Here is an 18,179-nt window from a genome sequence, read left to right as displayed (position 1 = left end):
TATTGTCTTTTCAAGATGTTTTTTCCTACATATTACACATCCTTTTACAAGCATGGGAACACATTATGTTTGTGATTCAACCCTTCCCGTCGGCTTGCTTGTGAAATATCGAATGAAAAACCTTCATGCCCCCCACCCTCAGTGCATGGTAACTATTTTTTCTACACAAGAAGCCTCCCACATGCTCTCTGTGGAGCGTCATTGTGCTCCCTAAAAGTCCTCGCCCGTGTTGAAGTATCTCTGTCACTGCAAAGCGTGCCTCTCAATGGCTCAGCCCCCACACTAACCTTGCAGCGTTTCAAAGGGAGACCAAAGGGAGGCTGAGCGAACATGGACACGCGTAGGCGACCACTCAACAAAGGGGGAGGTTGAGAGGGCTGAGGCAACCAATGGCTGCTTTGTTCACTGCAAGGGAAGGTTCATTGCCACTCTTTACCTGGAGTTAAAACATCTTAAATGACTCATTTGTTCTTGATTCAGATGTAAGTTTAGTTTTTGTAAACCAGGTACTGAAGCTGTCTCGCCTCTGAAAGTATTTTCTGCTGCAGCATGTCTTGAAAATATTTAATGGCGACAGACAAAGATGTTGTTAAGCAAGTGTTAGCTAAGTGTTAAAATCACAACTGCAGTGTGCAGTGATATCAAGCTTTCACAGTACGTTGGCTAGCAGCAGCTGGGAAACATGTAATGATTGTGAATACTGCCTCATGCTACCAGAATTTAGTTTGTGCGCCAAGTTCAGTCAATGTTGAAGTCTCAGTACGGACCACAAAATGGAAACTGGTCTGGTTACTGATGACCTGCAGTGCCAGTTATCTTCTCAAATACTTGTGGACGTGTTTGCTTTCCACTATTCAGCTTAACCTGCTTGATTCTGTCGGCTCGGATGTTAATTGTCCGAGCTTTCCCATTTGCTTTTGCTTCTGCTGGCCGGTTTAATTGGCCGTTACTGCAACATGGTTACTGTTAGCATGGTGGGAGAACATCTGCAGCAGTCCATGCTTCTAACTTTCTCCTTTAGTGGTGGGTTTAGATCCATGTTTATTAATGTTAAACACAACCTTACAGATCTTTGCTGTCTGTGTTTAACCACATTTGAAACTGAGAGTAAAATTAGGAGGCTTCATCTCTTCTTGTCTCCGTCTTTAACCTTTAAATAAATGGAAGATGATACCTCAATACAGATTGATGTATGCAATGGTGAATCAGACAAATGCACTCTGATTGCAAGAATTCACAGACTGTGGTTGTTTCCGGCATCATTTCCAACAGTAGCAGGGATGAGGAAGTGTAAGCCTGAATCCTTCAGCTCGAAATGCTTGAAGAGTGCCAAGAACAATAAATGATCTTCTGCTCCCCAAACAACTACAGTCAAAGATGAGTAAACACAATAATATTGGTCTACACCACTGCTCAATTGAAGCTGCACAATGGCAGCCAGCACATCATAGTTGTTTGATTTTTCCAATTGTATTGAATCTGATGTTTTGGACTACATCAGCGTTACACTCACAGAAAGTGTCCAGATACATTTAAAGTGTGTCTGAGGAGCAGAAACATTGAGAAGACACTTTATATCTCTGCCGTAATTCAGACTAAATTGCCTGCTGCTTTTTCAAACCCAATTTTATACATTCAAAGAAACATGAATTTGATTTCAGCACTCTGAAGCCCACTCTCAGTCCAACTTCCTGTTCAATCTATGAAGTGTATATTTTGGTACTTTTTACACAGTACTGCACATGTATAGACACAAGAGTGTATCCAAACAAACAGGTCAAACAAACTACACAAAGCACATGTTCACATACGTGATACATTGTTTCCTTCTTCCCCTCCACACAAAGGAGTAAATGTAAAGTAAACACACCTGTTGTCAACAAAGAGAAGATAGCGGACGAGTAATCATCTCTGTACATTACTTATTGTACCGTGGGCTGACTTGTAAAAGCACATCATTTCAATTACACCAGTGGCAGCGCTGAGATTTACTGCCTCAGAGTCATAAATAATCATTTTATCTGGGCTCAGTAATGCTAATCTAGAGTTTAAGCAACGAGTGAGTAGCTTTGTTCTGAATTTAGCGTGCTGGTCGATTCATCATGGACCCCAGCTGATGTTTACCCAGGCTGAGCCAGCAGCTGCTCGCACACTCTGTGACGGCTCAGCCATCTGAGGAGGCGAGCGTGCTGCTGACTCTGACATGCATCTGTCACAGCAGCAACAAAAGACACAAAATCTAACCCTCTCTGTTTCCTCTTTCTCTCTTTTTTTTTTTCCCACTCGTCCAGCATCTGCCAGGCTTCCCAGCGTCGCCATTATGACTGAGAGTCGAAGGGAAGCATTGGCGGCAGTGCCGCCTGGGCCCACCGGCGCCTCATCATCCACGGCTGGCTCCAACACCACCAACATGGCTGGCCCGGGCGATAAAGACGAGAATTTTTCGAAGCTTAAGGACAAGTTCATGAACGAGCTAAACAAAATCCCACGTAAGTGTGTTAACTTTCTATAGTACAAGAGTTGGAGAGTATTTTTTTGATCATCCACTTTCTATTGAGTTATTAGGTTATTGAAAATATTAAAATATTTAAAAGTGGGACACTTTAACAGAACTTCCTTCCAACAAAACATATACTTTGGAACAACTTGCAAAACCACTTGTGAAATAGAATTAGTACAGTACAATGACGTTAGTTGTAGTTTCAGTAATGAATAAAGCATTGTCTGATTGGATGATCTCCAAATCTAAAAAGTAATTGGTTGGGACAGTGTTTTAACAATCCAACACGTCCATGGGGATAAAAAGCTGGTAATCCTTTGTAAAAAAAAAAAATCAATTAGATGTACCTCAATTTCAAATATTGAATATTTCAAAAACATCTAAAATATAGAAAAACACCAGTGTGCAGCTGTGACCTCTTCAGTCAATGTTGATTTTCAGTTTCTTAACAGCTACATGTGATGTGTCTATAATTGCCCTCCATCTGGTTCAAAATGAACCCATCACAGATGAACCCATTCAGTGCTTTCAACGTGATTCTAGTGTAAGTGTGATTCAAAAATGACTCAACAGTGAATATGAGTGAACTTTGGTGTGTGACGCAGAAGAAGAAACGTCAGTGTTAGCCATGACCTCTGACAAAGATTTCACATGAATCAGGTGAACAACGTCTCTGCTGCTTCTCTCATTTTGTGTCTTTCAGTACAAAAAAAACAAAAAAAAAACAGAGTGAACGGCTCAGATGGAAATGTCTCACTGAATTATCTCATGACAGAAGTAATCACTTTTGAAGTGGAGAATAAACATCTGGCAACAATAATTCATGTGTTTGACACGATAGATCGCTAAATTATGTGTGACTGGCTTTAATTATTTTCAGTTAGATTTTCTGTTTTTCTGTCTTATTCGGTCAAATTCGGTCTCTTCATTTTCACATAATTCAACTACTCCTGCAGTTTTATCACCAAACTTCAAACTAAATCCTCTTATTTCAAATGTTATTACCTGGAGAAGTTAGCAGTCTTATGCACATAGAACAATGGTTGCAATGGATCAAGGACAAAGGACTTCCAGGAGATCCAAGATCAATGAACTTGTTTAATACAAAACAACCATTATCCATTTACAGTACTTATATTCCTTATTTTCCTCAAATGCAACAATTATTCCAAAGACTCTTTTGTAGCACTTAAAGGAAAGTTATAATCCTATCTGGATTTCTTACTCACGCCTAGATGCAGAGGGTGAATGAATTGAATCAACAAGGTTCAGTTTTGAGATTTCAATATTGGAGCTTTGAGGTTGATGTTCCCTTTGGCTCTGCATTGAATGTCTGTCACTAAAATGTATTGCTATTCCTGCCTCGCCCAGGTCGACAGCTTTTCGCATTATTTTCAGAAGCAAAGCATTTTTTTTATTGCTTCCAATTTTTTTAAATTGCATCACAGAGCAGAGCTAAATTAGAGCTTGCTTTGTTTCCATAGGCAGAGACGTTTTCTGAGAGCCTCCTTTAAAAACAGGCCTGTCAGTTATACAGAATTTCTAAATTATTGTTTTCTCACCCAATCCCCTCAATCAGAAGCCGTGAGTTTGCTCCCCGGCGCTGCCAAGCTGGTGATGAATGCCCAGAGACTTGTTTACTCCGTGGAATATCGATACTGTCTGGAGAAAGTCAGGTTGCAGTTTTAACAAGGGAATATGCGAGAGGAGAAGCTGAATGCTCAGCACTGCCTCTGTTATGCCGAAGTTTTCTTCTGGGTTTAATGACCCAGTTGAAGCTCTGCTGGCTCTGAGGTGGTCACATGGGGCTTTCACAGTGACCTGTTGCTGAATTTCTGTCTGTCAGGATCTGCAGGACTCATCCCTGAGTGAGTGGATATTTGGTCGACACCATCTGTCTGCTGATGGCTCAAGCAAGCAGGAAGCAGCTGACTTTATGTCAATCTTTTTGGATTTTTCTTGGCTTGCTTTTTTATTGCAGCTTTCCTAAACAAGTTAACCAAAATATTTACATCCAGATTTACTCCATAATCTGTGCCCTGCTTTTTCTTTTTTGGTGAGATTGATTCATACAGGTTTTGTGGGAGGGTCTTTTTTTTCATAACTGATGTGCTGCAGGGATGCAACTAACAATAGTAAGTTATGATAATTCATTCTCAGGAGTGTTATTTTTTTAATTAATATGCTAATTGTTGGTCTTAAATGTCAGAAAAAGTTGATAATGAGCATCACGAATTCCCAGTGCTACAGGGGATGTCTGCTATTTGCTTGTTTTGTCTGACCAACAGTAGAAATTTAATTACAAATATTAAAAACCAAGAAAAGATGCAAATAACACCAGATACAACAGTGTAAAATCACACAAACAATACATGCACAGTTGAAAAAGTGGGAAAATCAACCCCCCCTACGAACTGAAGATCGAATTCAGAGGGGAAAAAGTGATAATTGAAATTGATCAGCCTGATTGTGTCAACTTAAAATGTGTTTTTAGTGATTTTTTCTGAAATAAAAAATAAACCTTTTCATCATTCTGTGAATGGTCGAGCATTCCACTTCAATAGAAAGATGAAAACTCACGTCCCAACACACACACCCGCTGAGGTCTGACTGTGTAATCGCACTAAACCATATTGTGACTTCTCATTGAGCAGCGAGTGCCTCCAAGGAAACTAGCGTATTGAATTTCTTGGTAAGTTTTCTAAACACTCAAGGCTTCGCTTCCCGATAACAATTAGCCTCTGAACAGGGAGGCTATTTGATCCATGACTGCTGGCTCCAGCAGCCATTACTTCAAATAACACGGAAACAGAGATTGACATTTGAGAAAAATAAATAATGGTGTTTCTCTTTTATCAGGGTTTGCTTTCAGGCAGCAAAAGGCTGAATCAATCACTTATAAGCCCAAAAAGTCTTGATTTTATTTATTCTCTTGAATCTTTATTTCACAACAATTAGAATATCTAGTATACCTCGAATTTTAAATACCTTGTGTAAGCCATGTGTTGTTTTTTTGTTCCTTCAATTGAGCAGTCTTTCATGTGTTGCCATCTTTAAGCTGAAAACATCTCAAACTTGCGCAGTTCTACTTTTTGGAGCTAAAAGTCTTTTGGGACTAACTGACAGTATCTTTCACTTTTTTGCTGACTGAAAAACATGTCATGCAGCTGATGGGTTGAAGCTATAAATATAGAAAATAAAATCATTTGAAAGACTGTGGTGTCACCTCAGACCAACCTTAAGGGGAAAAAAACCAAAAAGATGTGTCAGAGTTTAAACGTGTCTCAACTTGTTTGACTTTGAGGCTTCTCACAGTCGACAGACAGCAGAGTTTATTATAGGGGATTAAGATGGTGGCTCAGAAGAGCTATTCATCTCCGCTCGCCTGCTGCTCTGGCGACAAGCTTTGTCGTCAACTCTCTGCCCTTGCTTTTTCAAAAAGTTACTGCCTGCCATAAGACACCATCAGAGGGCTGGTCTAAACCTAATGTTGGCTTCAGTTCTGCACAACGCAGAAGACAACCAGTGCACGATATCTCATCATTATCTATATCTCATGTCATTATCACATTGTGATATGTATAAATCCACCGCATTCACTGTTGATAAAGTACCTCTTCAACTCGTAAGACTTCCTGCAAGTGCAATGTGTTGAAAGTGCAACTCTTTCTAAGTTAAACCAAATAATGGAGCAGACACAATGGAAATATTTCATTTAACCAAACCCCAAAGAAAGGTAACTGTTTGGTATTAAAGGACCGACTCTGGAGGAAGTTTTCATTAGCGTTCAGTAAATGCTCAGTATTTATAGTTTCAGGGAGGTGTTTGATGCTCCCTGCTGCAGTCGTACTGTTTGCTTAAATAATCCACAGCAGGGAAAGGGCGCGGACGGAGTGTTGCTCTCGTAAGCATAACAAGATATAATGTCAAGGTTAATTGACCAACAGAGTCCTGTCACATTAGATTAGTGCGGGCTGCTGGAAGTGGATATAAACCAGATGCTATATTAAACACACACGCACACACTGTCATTTAAAATGCTCCCACCAAACTCTATTCCGTTGATAAAAGCTTTCTATCTAATGTAAAGTGCAATGTTTTATCAGTAATGGACAGGAGGAAAAATGCGACGGAAATCCTTTTAAATACAGAATTGAGTCAGAGCAGGGACATATCATGGGACTGGTTTTGATCTGTATGACATAAATTGTAATTCTCTGTCACTGTAATCGGTTAAATTTAGGATACTTTTTAACATGATAGGACAGTAAAAACAAGTCGAATGACAAAAAAGACCAGCCTTATGTCATACATTTTAGACTATATACAGTATAAAGGGCAGAAAATGTTAGCCAATGAAACTTGGCTCTCTGTTACACTCTGAGGTTGCTGCTCTTTGAACTCCTTCTCAGCTCAAAAGTGAAATCTGATAAGCTCTTCTCGGGAACTCAGAACTGTGCTACATCACAGCTAGAATCACTTGAGCTGAGGTTTTGCAGCAAAGTATGTTTCCTCTTCAACTGGAGCAATATAGATCCGTCATTCAAAACTTTATAATGTTATAACTTAGTTCTTGTTGTGGGCATTGATATAATGCTGTGTTAGGTCTTCTCTATTGAACACTCTCCTTCCCTTTACGTTGTTCTTCTTCACAGCATGCTTCCAAATCTCTTCTGATGCTGATAGGAAGCGCATCTTAGATTTTCCTACAAAGCTGTTTTTCCAGAGATTTTCCGTCATGCTCTATCTGATGCCCTATAAGAATTTGAAGCTAGATTTTCCTTACTCAGTGAAATTAAGAACAAACTAAATGAACCTCCTTCCGCACATTGAATATTCGATTTGGTCTACATTGCATTTGCAGAAACCCCAAAATCACATATCACTTATTTGCCACTGAAGGCTAACTGTTCAGCAAAATCGAAAAAGCTCTAAAAAGTCCAGAAGTTGTATAAGCAAAGAAAGAAAGAATGATTGCACACAGAGCAATATATTTCAATCCCAGTGTCTTAAGTACTTTGAAGGTTTCTCATTGTTTAGTGCCCTGCTTTTCCACCAGGCCGTGCCATTTCGATAACAGTGCTGAAATGTGATTTGAGCCTTGAAGAACAGCAAACATGGATTCCATCATGGGCGACCCACCCATTAGAGAAACTCCATTTTCCATGCCATGTCGCTCGGCTGAACAGCAGATAAGTGCTGGCAGTTGAAGTGGAGTGGCAAGCTGGCAATACTCGCTCCTGCTCTCCCTTTCACTTTCTCGCTCTATTACTCTCAAGAAACGACAGTCACACAATGTAGTTAATTAGGGGATGCTTTTATTGCTTTCTGGGACTCAGGTTCCTTTAATTAAGGAACACAGAAGTGCCTTTCACTGGAAGATGCTCGCTTAATGAATAAGATAAGAGCTCGGTTCATGGATTGATTTCCACTGTAACTGTCTGAATGGAATTCCATGAGGAAAGCTGCAGAGTGACATAAGCAGTGTGGGTTATGAAAGAGCACTTTTACAGTGTATTTAATCTTATTTCTATTCATCAAACCTTCCAGTTTGAGAGGAAATATATATGTTCCACATAAAAACCATTCTGAAGTTTCTGCTGTGAGGTGATTGCTTATCACGTTGGTTTGCCAGCTTCAAATACAAACCTATCACGTCTCAAAAAATTCCATTAAAATATAATGTGTAAGGTGAAAACTGAGTTTACACTATAATTTATTTTGACAGCCAATTTGGCCGGTAACATCACAGAATGCCGGCCATATGGAACAATTACCAGACGTATGCTTTGAATAGCCACATTTGCTTAACAACCTACATTCAACAGCGATTAAAAACCCACCTGAACCCACGTTCATTTTCATGCAGCAATTAGATGTCGGTATATGGCGCCACTCCACCTCACGCAAATCACAGCGCAACGGGCAGCAAGCTTCAAGGCTTCTTCAGGAGAAAGCGATCACAACATGCAACAGCACAATTTTCTGTCATCATAAAAGAAACAACTCAGCGGACGGAGTAATGCCCACCACAAGCAAACGGCAAAATAGCATAAAATAATAGAGCTGATATGCACTTTTAACAGTGGAGGCAAAATCAGGCTGTTTTATCCAACACAAATTGTGTTTCTCGCAGAATGACGCTGTACCTGTGCAGTAATGAGGGAAGTGTGTTCACAGAATCATTTTACAAACTGCCCTACATGATCCTATTCATATGAGGTGATGTTATACCAACTGTAGGATAGTTTAAATAGTAATTCTGCTTTAGTCTCCAACCTATTTTAGTGTTTGTTCACAGACTACTTGAGTCTGATCACCTTTTTCCCTTCACACACACCTGCACCTCTTTCTCTAAATACAGCGGTTCTATCTGCTTTGTCTCTTTCCATTTCCCCATCGCCTGTTTTTTTATTGTTTTGACTGTAGCCTATTCATCTAGTCGCACATTTTATAATGACGCCTCAATTCACTCCACTCGCGTTTTAAAATGTTCCGTTCATATTCCGTTCTGGTAACAGGTGATTGACGAGGAGGTTTGCTTGTGGCGCAGCATAATGCAATGCTCCAAAGTGCAGAGAAGCATGGCCGCCACTGTTAAAACAACAGCAGACGAAGGATCATCTTTAATACGACACCTCGCTCACAGCTCCATGACTCGCAAACGTCTCTTTTCAACCACTCTTCACAAAAGACTCTTTTCATGTATCTAAGGTATGAATGCAGTAAATACTACCTGACCCACAGTTTATCCCCCCCCCCCCCCATAGGTTCACATTTCTAAAAGGAAATTCAGTCCGTTCAGGGTGTCTCATAGTAAACAAGTCCCATCCAGTGTCACCTCCATTACCACACGGCCTCCGAGGCAAGGCCAAAGCTGTAGATCCTAAAGTTATTTTAGAACATCACTCACTGTTTTTCCTTGGAGGAGAGTGCTTATTGATTTTGTCAACAGAGCATCGATTTTTCTCCCTCCCCTTTCTCTCTCGGCCCTTGGCGAAAGAAACCACAGCCGAAAGCTGGTCAGCAAAGCCCCAAAGTGATGGACTGTAATATACTTTTCTGTTTTGATGGGTATTTTTGGAGTTTGTCAGATAAAGTCTTCAGAGGGCTGGAGTTTGACCTGGTTTATGTTATCTATCATACTTTTGGATTTATGACGGCTATTGAGATCATCCCTAAGATGACCCAGACCTTTTTGGTCGCCTCTCGGAGTGACAAAAACAAAAACCTGCCCAAAAATAGGCTCGTTTGTTGTTCCACTCTTTTAAAATGAGGGTGTGCTGCCAGATGTTTTGTGTCTTCAGGGTAGACTAAAGGAGCAACGATTATGACTGCTGAAGTGAGAAGTCTGTTGCAAGGTTTCTCATTATTTTCAGCCCATCTGGACTTGATTTTATCTCTCAGTGGTACCTAAGTAACCCCCACTTCCTCTGCTTCCGCAGTATGCACTGGGGCACAGCAGCTGACTGTAGTTGAGAGAGGTGTCACTGTGTTTGCACACAGCTGTTAGAGCTGTCACTGCGTTGTGGAGCTGAGTGTCTGTTTGACAGTCTGTCGGTGACAGAGTTGACTTCCAGTTGTCCAATTGCTCTTCTCAAGTCTATGAAGTCCGGCAACAACATACGGTGGAGGAAACTCATGTCAGTTAAAAAAAAAAAAACCTCCTTTTTCAGGTTGGATAACCACAAAAACGTAGCTGAGCAAGGTATGATTTATTCATCCTTAACAAAGAACATCTTTGAAGGTGTTCCAAACAACTCATACAGGTCTAACATGTCCAGTTATATTATTTAAAGAGCCCATATTCTGCCCTTTTTGGGGTTCATATATTTAATCTATGTACCTACTTTTGTACGTTCACAATAGCTAAAGTTTGAAAAAAGTGTCTGTTTTCTTGTACTGCTCCTCCTTGCTCCCTCTACGCTCTGAGTCCGTCAGCTGCACTCTGTTGAGCCCACACTGTTAGACCCCACGTGGGCCAAGTCTGCTCTGATTGGCCTGCCGATCCGCTCTGTCGTTATTGGTCAGTTGCTCAGCACGCGTCTCGGAAATTTCAACATGAGCTGCAGGGCTTGCCACAACGAGCCAATGGGCTTAGATCAGTGATCTCACACTGACAGTGACGTCGGACTGACAAATTTTTATCGAGGGGGGCTAGAACCGAGCGTTACATGCGGCTAACGCTGCAGCTAACAGGAGGACGTAGGAGAAGCCACGTTTCCTCTGACTTTGAATTTTTGCACCTAGATGTGCCTAAACATGCACAGGATACTTGGAAAACACACTAAAGAGCATATAAAACCAGAAAAAGAAGAATATGGGACCCTAAAATATTACTGCCTATAAAAAATCACCTTTGTGTGTTATTTCTTAAAAACTGGCAGTAAAATCCCCCTTACCATTGTTAAAGATCTCTATCCTATGTATTGGTAATATGTACCATATGAATCTGAGATTAATTAGATTAATTTTTAATTGGTCATCCATCCATGCGTCCATCCATGATATGCTTTTAATGGGTACAGATTATGTTTAATGATGAATTAATGATCAAATCGTTATTATTCTAACATACAGAGGAAGTCTGACAAGGTGTGTATAAATGTCAATAAATACATGTACCATGATGATGAGACATTCAAACTCATTTTCATGTTAACTCTTTTCCATTTCATGTCATTCTTCCCTTCTGGCTGGAATGGTTTTACAGTGAAACAGGTATTAAGTTGTATTGATGTCAGAATTATCGAGAAGTGGAAATAAACTTTTAAATCCAGTTATCCACCGATACTTTGAGGAAAGCTTTTGTTCCCAGATAAGAAACCGAACTCCTCCTCGAACTCCTCTTTCTTACTTTAAAATGAATATACTTGCGTTGTTGTTGATCCGTAAACAGCTGGTTGAATCCACATATATTAAGCTGCTGTGACTGCGGTGATACTCTGAGGAATTAAATTCAAGGTCAAACTTTCCAAAGTCGGAGACACATCATAGACTGAACCACCTTAACACAAGCAACTGAATAAAGAATCAAATGGAAGTTTTCTTAAGTGCCGTTGGCATAAACACAACGAAGTAAAACGACATTGCCCAAAGTTAAAGAAGACTTCTTGTCAGGAACTTTTTTTTTTTCAAGACTGGCACTCTCTCTTAAAGTTCATCCACAGTGTTATTTTTTTATACAAGTTCTTGTCTTTGCATAAAGGTTAGAAAATGAAAAGCTCTGTTGAGTTTGATGGCTCCATTTTCTTAACCAAAAAAAAAACAAAAAAAAAACATGGCTCTGCTGTGTGTGGAATAAATGAAATGTTTTGAAGAGGAGGTAAATAAGAGAAAAGATGCTGATACTGTTCTTTAACCGTCACACTGAGCTCTGATTGTTCAAGGTTAAAATTATTACGTTGAATTTAATCTGTGAGATAAATTTTTTTGTTTTGTACTTTAAAAGTTCTGCCTCTCAGAAAGGGTTTTGTCTGAATCAAATCAATCAAATCTGTGAAATAAATTCCAATCCTTGAATCCCATCACAAAAGGCTAATTTCATACTTGAAAGGTTGCACTGGAGAGCTAAGAGCATGTGAACAATGTGTGTCACACCTCCTGTGAATCCCTTTCATTTCACTACTTCATTGACGGTCGCTCCACTTTCTCACTGTCACTCCGCATTGCCTTTCAAGCACTCCCTTGAAAATTACCACCACCCTCAGTCCCGGTGAGTTCTGCTCTGCCCAAGTTTGCCGTAAAGTGTCGGCTGTCTGAAAATCTTTTGTTTAAATGGCAAGTGGAAAATGCCAACATCTGTTACTTCCACTAAATTGGCTGACGCTGAGCGGTCGTGTCTTGTCCTGCAAGTCGAGACCGATCGTTAGGAGTCTGCCACTTCTTGATGGACCTAGGCGCTGGCTCAGGTGCTGATCCTGCTTGCCAACTCCACGGCCAAACACATTTTCCGACTTTATTTTCACCTGTCAGTTGGTATAATCACTTCTTGGAACTTTGGCTCAAATGCTGAAATGTACTTTTTCTTCTCTTCAATGTTCAATTGCTCCTCGAAGTGTAATTCAAAGCCTTTCTCTGTCTCTGCTCTCTTCCACAGTGCCATCATGGGCCATTGTCTCTATTGCCTTTGTGGCGATCATCCTGGTGTTAGCCTGCTGCTTCTGCATCTGCAAAAAATGGATATTCAAGAAGAAAAACAAAAAGAAGGGCAAAGACAAGGGCAAAAACGCCATCAACATGATGGACGTGAAGGACGGGGCCAAAACCGAGGTAAAAACGTTGAACTACTGTAGCGTGAAGCGCAGACACGTCGCTCCCTACATGCTAATTTTACAATTTTCTGACAAAATTTGTTTTTTACTAGATAATTTGTGCATGACCTTATCGCTTTAAGTTTGAAATCATTTAAGAGTAAGTTGGTTTGAAAATGTTTAAGTCGTTTTAGTTGCTGTTTTAGACATACATTTCTCTTTTATACTGTCAGTGCTTCTAATAATGTATGGTGACTTTGATTTGATTGATCACATTTGCAGTATCGCATTAACTTTCACCAACAGTGTGAAAATAATTTTACTGCAAATATGGCCGTCAAAAATGTCCCTATTTTTAACACCATGGCTGCTGCTATACTGTATGTATTATATTTTGTTTAAATTATGTTTTTACTGTCGCTTAAGAGATACATACAGTTACTTATCTGCGATATTTCACGATTAATTTAAAAAAATACAATACAGTCTAATCACAGGAGAGTTAATGAAGTCATTTAAATGGCTTCAGATTGAAGAGAGAATATTTCAATCTCTTTTTTTCTCCTACTTTTCGTTCCTGTGAGTGTTTCTTTTTGTCATATGAGGACCTGCTCACTCACAGAAGAGAGTGAGTAACATGTGCCGTGTAATGACGTGGTATCCACCCAGAGAAATGACATCACCAAACCACAGGCTAATGGGAAGGGTGGGGGTGGGGGGGGGATTTTTAATGAGCGTCTACCTGTTCGTCAGTGCAGAGAAGGGAAGCAGTGTAATGCTGACACTTTAAACGCTAATTGCATCAGCAGAGCATCATCATGCTGCTGTCCTCGCTAAAACAAAAAAAACAAAAAAAACATGTACAAAGTGTGTTTTAATTTGCTGCAACACCTCTGCTATTTATGGTGCATCTGAATCACAGTTAGAAACAGATGACAACGTTTTCACACCACATTTGTCATAATTATTGTAGAAGGCGGAGCATTAATTAAGATTTAAATGTTAAAGCCTGCTTCAACAGAGAAGAGTGTTAGCTTTAAAAAAAAAACTAGCAAGGTCAATAGAATAGAGGGAGTATAGCACAGTAAATCACTTAGCATGTTAGAGGGAATTTGCCATCCATTTCCAATATCCTGACTGCCTTTGGAGCACCCAATTTGTATTTTTAAGTAGTCCTTTTATCAAAATTAAAGACTTCACATTAATACCTGATCTCCGATATCGGTGAATCTGCCACTTCCGAGGCAAGCGGTCATTTCTCCTGGTGTGCCCAGACTCTGGTGTGTTAACTCCTGTGTGTGGTTGTTTTAATTTGTGTTTCTTCCTTCTATGTCCTCCTTATCTGTGTTGTGTCTGATGACTGTTCGGGATGGTCACTGGCGGTAGGTTCCCAATTGCTGTTGGATCTTCTTAAGCCTGCTGCTCTGATGTTTTTTTTTTGTAGCCTCTTGATAACAACTGACTCCCATAGAACCAAATATATGTAACTATGCATACAGTACATGTATCTCTGCTGTATATATGTGCGTACAATCTGCATATGCACATATATATGTATGAACGAAACACTGGGTGCGCATTGACAAGGTTGAACCAGGCTGATTTCCATGCCAAGCTAAAGTCTCCTGCCTTTTGATTCTTTGATTTACATTTCAAAGAGTGGCGGTGAGTTAATGTAGAATGATTGAGAGGCTCTACAAGTAAACGTTCTTTTTGAAATATGCTGATGAAAAGGAAGCTATTGACGTACGGTACGATTCCCAAAATCACAGCTGTCAACTGAAGTGAAGCAGATCTCACCTTCGCTTGAGCACAGATGCCTAAAAGTTCGATTAACCTTTTCAGTTTATATAAAATTCACTTTTTAAGACATTGATTTCCTCAATCATTTTACAGGCTCTTTTTTTCCTCTTTTACGCGTCAAATGGAAACTAAAGACCACTCAATTTGGATTTTTTTATTTTTTTTTTACCTGAAAGGCACAGACTAAGTGGCTCTGTGGAACAATTTTTAAGTAAATCAGTTTTGTTCAGCCTTTTGCTTTCACATGAGCAACTTGACAAACTAATAGGAGCAGGCCCCCTGATGTACATTACAACCCCTGTTACCAACACCTTCCCACCACCCGCTGGCATGACGCTTCTAGCTATTGGCGTAGGGGATAACACAACAGCTTTAGGGGGTTATGATGGCAATGTGACTGTATGTCTGAGGGGCGTAAGCAGACTTGGGAATGTGGGAATCACACGAGAGCACTGGATTGAACAGAGAATGCTCTGCATGCGTAATGATAAAGAGACTCCTTGGAAGGCAACTTTTGCAGAATGAATGACTTTGAGAGCTAGTCTTTGCCTCTTCAAACGCATGTTGGTCTTATAACAAACTCCTCCACCCCCTCACCCCTTCCTAGCCCTTTCCCCACCAATGCCACCACCTGCTACCCTTACTTCAGTGCCAGGCTAGCGAAAAGGGCAACTTCACTTCTCACTCTGCCAATTCAGACATTTCCCAGTTGATATGTGTTTTTGCCTGAAATAACATCAAGGGAATTGTCTTACTGTGAACTTTTCCAGAAACATCTCTCTCTCCTTCTTCCTAGTCTCTTTCAACGTCTATCTCTCCTCCTACTTCCTCTAATGCCTGCCCATTGCTCTCATTTCTGGCGCCAGCATTTGATCTTTCCTCCCCTTTAGACAGAATCGCCCAAAGATTGATAGAAAAGCATCATCAGGGGACCAGGCCCGGGGCTTTAGTGCATCACAGAGCATGTCCTGGTGTTAACTGCTATGGTGTTTTAGTGCTTGCTTCCCCCCTTGTTTCCCCCCCCCCCCTTATACATCATAAAACAAGTGGCAGCTTTTACAGGAGTAGGTCTGATGGCAGGACCTAGGCGGGGGAACGGCTGGCTGGGTGCTAGCGTCAGCAACAAACAGGCGACACTGACTCTTGGTGGGTGTCTCCTTCAGGCCTTGAAGGATGAGGAGGATGCCGAGACAGGGCTGACTGAAACGGAGAAAGAGGCGGAGCCCAAGGAGGAGCAGAAACTGGGCAAATTACAATACTCCCTGGATTACAATTTCACCGAGAACTCGGTAAGGGTCTGTTCTCCGAATCTGTGTGTGTGTGTCCTTGTTTGCGAAAGGTCCTCCTTCGTAAGTATGGTCACACCCAACCTCTGAGGTGGTCCAACTTTCCATCCCTGCAGAGATTAAACAGGACCCACCCAAGGTTCTGCACAACATTCTCCTTTGGTTGCATTCCTGCTGTAAACACAGTGTGGTCACTGAAGCTTGAGATGAACCTCACAGGGATATATCATGGCGGTGGAGTTTGAGCATTGGCCATTAAGCCTGGTAAAAGATACAGTACACTTCTGGGATTTTGCTTTTCTTTCTTTCTTTCTTTCCACTTGATCGAAACAAGGCCCTGCAGATACCCATCTGCTTTCATTTTGTTCCAGAGACTGAGTTTTAAAAAAGCAGAATGAGGATGCACATCAACTTCCTGTCGCCAGATGTTGTGTGACAGATAATAGATGCGGTGCGTGAACACAGCGCTGTCCCTCACAGGGCTAGCTAACTCCCCATTATAAGCAGAACTGACATCCTGAGATTAGAAGGTAACACTCACTGCTCCTGTAAACACTGATTCATACAATGGCATTGGTTTAAACATAGATTTAAAAATGTAGAAGGAACAAGTTTTACTAAATGACAACAAATAGCAGCCATCTTGGCTAGTTCCAGTATTGTCTTACAATCGTTTAATTAGTCTACCAATACAAGCAATACTGGCTTTATTTAAGGTATTAAGCACAATACAACTATGTATATACAGTCTATGTTATATTTGATCGTAGTTTGTATAATGTCTACAAGTCTTCCTAAGGAAACATGATTAGTAAATATATGTTTTTCTAATCTGAGTTTAAAGGTTGAGTCTGTTATCCAGCCAAGGTCCAATACATTTGAAACATTGAGCAGTTTTATTTGCAGGATCCTGAAGAGTTTGTATATGGGCAGAAGGTTGAATTCATTTTGGTGACAGAGAGAAAAGCATCCATTTAGTTTCGCCAGGATTTCTTTGTTGAGCACGGCGGGGGGGGAATTTATTCTCTCGACACATCACCCACCGCATAGAGTCCAAGCGCCAAAGCATTTCACATTTCCATTTTTTTCATCGTAATAAATGATTTTCTTAATTCTCTTGTCTCTCCTGATTGAATTAGTTTTGCCAGGATTTCTTTGTTGAGTTGAGTTGAGCAAGATCAGAAGTGTATCAAACGTAGACAATAAATGTGCAATGACTAGACTGTGAGATGAACCGGGTTATTAATCAATTATTTTGAGCACTTCACTCTGCAATGACCATCAGTACACAAATTAAATTCAAGATGTTGCTATTAAGTCAAAATGAGTGTTCCATAAAATCCAGATTTCTTTCAATCAAAATGACAACTTATGGACTCACTTCCTAAAAAGTACTATTATGTGGCCGATATTACATTTCACAGCGTTGATCCGTCATGTTTTTGGGAGGCGGTGACAGGTCTCTCTGTGAGGTCTCTTGATTACAGTGGTAATAAGCTTCACACAGGCGCTAAAGTGTAATGAATGGATGACAGTTTTGAGGCTTTTGCGGGAGTGACCTGAGAGAAGCTCGGCTCGGCTCATTGCCTCTCCGGCTGCGGCCACTGAAGTTAAAGAAGCTCACAGCGGAAAGACCTGAAAAAAAAAAAAAAAAACATGGGGAGGCAGCCGTTTATGTGACCCACTTCCAGCTCAGTGACAACGTCCACGATCCACAGACACAGCGGCCTTCAGGAAATGTGTTTTTTTCTAATCCTCAGGCTTTGTGGCCCATGTAATCAATGTGAGCACCATAGAACTGCTGGAGGAGAACTGGCACAGGTGATTGCTTTAATACCTTGGCCCAAGCTTCCTTTATATAATAGAAATCTCTCTGTGAAATTTTCATTATTACAGAAAAGACGGCAGCCCTGAAAGAGAGGAAATTATGGAGATGATTGTGTTTTGGTGTAAGAGATGATACTTGATTATCATTGAAGCCTGAAAATGCTCCTTTTTGGTATTTCCCTAAATCTTCATTTTCATCAAACAAGCCAATCTGACCTACCCCGGAGTCTACTGCACACAATACCCAATCATGTACACTTGACGGGAAATACTCAGTGTGTGGTTAGACATGGCCGACAGTGTTTGTATCAACAATTCAACAAAGGCAGGTCAGGTACCAGTTAGAGGGTCAAAAATATGCTTCATAACAACACCAGGCAGCCTCCTTGAAGGCATCTGTCATGTCAATACTCAGTTGTGCTGATAAAATATGACAGAAGAATAAAAGAGAACGCCTCTCTACCATCCAGAATATTTCGTCGCTTCCCAACATTTTCCTAATCATTAGAT

The 18,179-nt window shown here is 40.6% G+C and overlaps 1 protein-coding gene across 5 annotated transcripts in view; it reads left to right on the top strand.

Annotated features, from left to right (window-relative positions):
- The window catches only part of syt1a (synaptotagmin Ia), a 145,922-nt gene that overhangs the window by 103,677 nt on the left and 24,066 nt on the right, over window positions 1-18,179 (top strand). For 4 of the 5 annotated variants that reach the window (XM_061029496.1, XM_061029495.1, XM_061029493.1 and 1 more), the window contains 3 exons: window positions 2,292-2,489; window positions 12,600-12,772; window positions 15,720-15,845. In XM_061029496.1, the coding sequence (XP_060885479.1) occupies window positions 2,321-2,489; window positions 12,600-12,772; window positions 15,720-15,845 (468 nt within the window). In that variant the 5' untranslated portion in view covers window positions 2,292-2,320. The remainder of the gene's footprint in view (window positions 1-2,291; window positions 2,490-12,599; window positions 12,773-15,719; window positions 15,846-18,179) is intronic. The other variant, XM_061029497.1, reaches the window with a different exon arrangement.

This window comes from Labrus mixtus, chromosome 22 (genome assembly GCF_963584025.1).
Source record: "Labrus mixtus chromosome 22, fLabMix1.1, whole genome shotgun sequence".
Taxonomy (NCBI): domain Eukaryota; kingdom Metazoa; phylum Chordata; class Actinopteri; order Labriformes; family Labridae; genus Labrus; species Labrus mixtus.
The sequence above is the reverse complement of the archived record's forward strand: the minus strand, read 5'-3'. Positions and strand labels throughout refer to the sequence as shown.